Below are 4,857 nucleotides of genomic sequence, written 5' to 3' on the forward strand. Positions count from 1 at the left end.
GGGCTAGGCCCAATAGACGAGTGGGCTAGAAGACCAAGCAACACCACCAACTATTTTTTTATCAACAAAACAAATAAAAAGTTAAAACGAATAGAAGACTCAAAATAATAAAAGATTCAAAATATCTTTTGCTTTAATAATTAATACACTAAAAAATAATAAAAGACTCAAAACCTAATTAAAAGAATCAAATAAGAAAAAGACTCAAAATATTAAAAGACTCACAAAAATATATTTCTTACTTTAATAACTAAGAGACTTAAAAATAAAAATGTTGAAAATAGTAAAATATTAAAAAATAATTAGAAGACTCAAGGAAATAAAAAATTGAAATAATATATTCACATTTAATAATTAAAAGATTGAAAAAAGCAACACAATAAAAATACTGATAAATAATTAAGAATAGATAAAAGACTCAAAAAATAACGAATGACTCCGATAATTAAAGATTCAAAATAAATATGCTTACTTGAAAAACTAAAGACTATTAAAATAAAAAAGATACTAAAGAAGACTCACAAAACAATATTACCACTTTAATAAAAGTAATTTATATTTTTTCACTACAATACTACAAAAATGTTCAGCAATTATAAATAATTTAATAATTTAATAATTTAAGGACTCGAGATATAATATAAAATGTACCAATGAAAAAATAAAATTCTTACCTTAGTAATAGTAATTCCAAATAATTTCGCCTCATATACTATAAAAGGGTTAACCATTTAGATATAAGAAAGTGTTTAAACAATTAAAACACTAAAAGAATAATGTAAAATGTACACCATCTATGGAATAGTATTCATAATTAAATAATACTCCCTCCATCCGAAATTACTTGTCACAAAAATGATATAAATGGATGTATCTAGAACTAAAATACAACTAGATACATCCATTCCTACGACAAATATTTCCGGACGGAGGGAGTAGTAATATAATTTTTTTGACTAATATAATTATTTAATACTTAACACACATTATAAAGTAATCATATATAATTTTCTTACATTAATTAAAAAGGGAAAACATTATTTAGCGTACCAGTAATCAGCACACCATCATTAAACTAATTAACTACGACCCTCATAGAAATCTAAGGCCACCACTAACTTGTGCCTGGTTAGTATAGCTGGGCCCACAAACTTGTGGGGTGTTAAGAAAATACAACACCACCACCAACTCTATAAGGCTAGCGTATCAAATATGTCAACGTTGCCACTATTTGACAAAAATAATGATGTTGATTACACATATTAATTATGACTAATCAATGATGTTTTTTGAGCGAAAATTGTATGACCTTTCTTTTGAGCGCAAAATTGTATTATCTTGATAATCGATTGAATGAAACGATCCTTTGTAAAATAAAATGAAAACACATATTAATTATGACTTATCAATGATGTTTTTTCTTCAAATCAGCACATTTCGATGTTTGCTGCGGTTACTGCTATTGTTGAAATTGATAGTGGGCTTTAGGCCCATTAGAGAATTTCAGAAAAATCTTCAAGGACCCATGTAGGTGGTGGCATGACAAGGTGGTGGGAGTTTAGTCCCACCCCGCTAGTGGAGAAGAGTTTGGAACCCTTTATAAGGGTCTCTCTTCCACATGCTATTGGAGAGTGAGAAGAGAAGGTGCCCTCGCGCATTCCTCCTCCGCCGCCACGCCTCGTCAGTATGTCATGAACCTAGTTAATACCATGTTAGTAATTATTTCATGGATTAATCTGCTCGGAAAATTGCCTATTTACTCAACAGCTATCACACAAAAGTTCATTTCAAATAATAAGCTGATGAGTTAGTAATTATTTCATGGATTAATCTGCTCGGAAAATTGCCTATTTACTCAACAGCTATCACACAAAAGTTCATTTCAAATAATAAGCTGATGAATTACTGAAAATACGCAAATTTACAGGGGAAAGTTACAAAGCATGATGGAAAATCAACCCCCCTAGAAGTATAAAATAAAGATCACAAATACCCCCCCTAAATGGCAGGAACCGATAATAGAACGTGGGCAGCCTTGAATATCGATCGTATCTTTTTGCTGGTGATTAGCACATTGGAAGATCAACTGGAGGCGCCTCCAGGGACTGAAGCTCGCCATATCCGTCCTCCACCAGAAACGCCATTGCCAGGCCCCAGGTGATGTGCACATCGAGATGGCAGTGCATGAGCCACACCCCCGGGTTGTCGGCGCGGAACCGGATGACCGCCCAGCCGTTCACCGGCACCGCCACGGTATTCCTCTGAGGTGGGTTCTCGAGGTTGAACTTGTCGGCGTCCTTCTCGGCGTCGTAGTTGCCGAAGCCCTCGGCGAGGATGTAGAAGTCGTATCCGTGGAGGTGGATGGGATGGTTCTCCGGCGTGACGATGCTGGTGTCCTGCAGGACGACCTGCACCACGGAGCCGAACCTGAGCTTGTATAGCTTGGTCGCCGGAATCGGCTGCCACAGGCTTTGGCTGACGTTCTGCGCCGTGTAGTCGAACTGCACCGGCGGGTAGGCCGGGAAGTCAGTGGTGAACACGCCCGGCATGTCGTAGTAGTGCGCGTGGAGGAGGGAGGTGGCCTTGGGGAAGACGAAGGAGACGTTGTTCATGCTGGCCGTGAAGCGGGTGTTGTTGTTCGGCCCGCCGCATAGCTGCCCCGGCTCGCAGTTGAACAGCCCGAGGCCGACGGTGAAGAAGAGGTTCTCGTCGACGGGGCTGGGGATCTCGACCTTCCGTGGGCTCTTGATGCCCGCGGAGAAGGCCGTGGCGGCGCCGGTGTCGTTGAATGCCGGGAGGGTCGGGAAGGCCGGCGGGATGGTGGGGCCCAACTCTGTGGTACAGCCGCAGTCGTACTCGAGGATAGCGGTGGTGGTGGTGTTGTCGAACGCCACGCCCTGCGCGGTGACGTAGCCCCGCGCGGCGATGTAGTAGCGCGTGGGCGCCTGGTCCATGGTGACGAGCACATCGGTGGTCTGGCCCGGCGCGATCATGAGCACGGAGGTGACGAACGGCTTGGTGTAGGACGCGTCGACGCCGACGACCGTCATCTTGTGGCTGGCGATGGAGACGAAGAGCTCGTGGTTGAGCGCAGAGTTGATGAACCGCAGCAGCGCCGTCTCCCCGGGCTTCACCGAGATGGCGGTGGTGTCTGCCAAGAGCCAAAGCGAACGATACACACATCGTCAGTACTAGTGTCACGCACGGACGATCACGATCGATGGCTGCATGCATCGCCGGCGAGATCAATTACATTAGCAGTATATACCTTCGCGGGAGCAGTTGTAGAGGTCGCCGGGCTGGCCGTTGACGGTGAAGGCGTCAGAGACGTTGGGCCCGCCGCCGGTCCTCTGCGCCTCCCGGATGACCTCGACGGGGTTGGCGTTCCACCATTCGCCGAGGAGGATGGGCACCTCACGCGATGGCTTCTCGAAGGGGTAGGGCTTGTCCTCCCGGGGCCGGATGATGAGGGCGCCGTAGACGGTGGCCCGGAGCCAGGAGCTGTGGGCGTGCCACCACAGGGTGCCCTCCTGGCCCTCGATGGTGAACCGGTACTTGTAGCTGCCGCCGGGCTTGATCGGACACTGCGTCACGAACTCGGGCCCGTCCGCCCACCCCGTCCTGAACTGCCGGATGCCGTGCCAATGGATGGTGACGTTGTACTGCGCGCGGTTCACCACGTTGACCACCAGGGTGTCCCCCTCCCGGACCTCCAGCGTCGGCCCCGGGAACTGCCCGTTCACCGTGATGATGTTGTGCTCCTCGCACAGCCGCTTCACCGGCGTCTCCTGGACCTTCATCGTCACAAAAGCAAATAGTCAGAGACAGAAACAACAACGCCATTGCTAGCAGGAGAGACGGGGTAGTCGTAGTACTAGGTAGGAATACATAGGATCACGTACGATGAACTCGTGGTGGTGCACTTTGGTGGCGCCGGCGAGCAGGGCCGACGCGAGGCAGCCGAGGAGAAGGAGCAGCCCAGAGGACGCCATTGCCGGTCCACCGATCGCCGGTCGCCAATCTCCTCGTCTAAGTCAGGGCGCTCTGGGATGGGATGGGGTGCAAGCTACCTAGCTAGAGAAGGTCTTGTTGTGTGTGAAGGCTGGAGTTGAGTTGGGGATGGGACTTGCAGCGTCGAGGGGGCGGTATATATAGCGTTCGGAAGAAGATGGTTCAAATGGGTTTGTTGTCATGGTCCTGCCGTCCGGCCTGCAGCTGCGGGTTGGTCGATTAGGTTGTGATTTTTCTGCGTGGAGAGGGAGCCTTTTCGCGGGCAGCCATGCTGCATCGAAGTGACCTGCTTCGATCGAGACCACGTTTGTCATGTCAACCCTGCAGATGGTTTGGTGCACCCACTGGACTGCCCCCGGTTGGCGCATGCGCAGTAGTTTCGCAGGGCAAGCTACTGCTTGGGGAATGACACGCTTCGAGGTCAAGGTGTGGTTTGCTTTTCACCGTGCTTTCATGTCACATCCCGATCGGTTACATTGATTTATTTGGGTCGAGTCCGCAAAAGTTTGAGGGACCGGATTTATGGACGCGTCTACGAAAATTTGACAGGCTGGATTCGTAAGTTTCAGTTGTACATGCTCTAAGGATTCAAGATATGTGGTTTCAGAACTAGCTACATCATGCAAACGAAGTATGGTTCTGGCTTGCATTATATGTAGTACTATTGTGATTTATTATTAAGGGCAGTTATAGTTAGTTTCTTTCAGTTCGACACATTTTATTTCCAAATTTTTTTTCTTGATTTGGAGTTGGGGCCAATTTTGGTTGGAGGCGAGGAGAGCTTCAATATCGATCTAATGGTGACAAGGTTGTGATAACGCTGGGTGGCAACATGATGAGTTTAAG

General features: G+C 46.6%; 1 protein-coding gene across 1 annotated transcript; it reads right to left on the reverse strand.

The window, feature by feature from the left end:
• Positions 1–1,880: 1,880 nt before the first annotated feature.
• LOC123440584 (laccase-3) lies at positions 1,881–4,131 on the reverse strand. The gene is made up of 3 exons (XM_045117147.1): positions 3,903–4,131; positions 3,269–3,794; positions 1,881–3,151 (listed from the first exon to the last, which is right to left on the reverse strand). The coding sequence occupies exons 1-3, from the start codon at positions 3,990–3,992 to the stop codon at positions 2,067–2,069; spliced, it is 1,701 nt and encodes a 566-aa protein (XP_044973082.1). The 5' UTR covers positions 3,993–4,131; the 3' UTR covers positions 1,881–2,066.
• Between the last annotated feature and the right edge of the window lie 726 nt (positions 4,132–4,857).

This window comes from Hordeum vulgare, chromosome 3H, assembly GCF_904849725.1.
Source record: "Hordeum vulgare subsp. vulgare chromosome 3H, MorexV3_pseudomolecules_assembly, whole genome shotgun sequence".
In the NCBI taxonomy this organism is placed as follows: Eukaryota; Viridiplantae; Streptophyta; class Magnoliopsida; order Poales; family Poaceae; genus Hordeum; species Hordeum vulgare.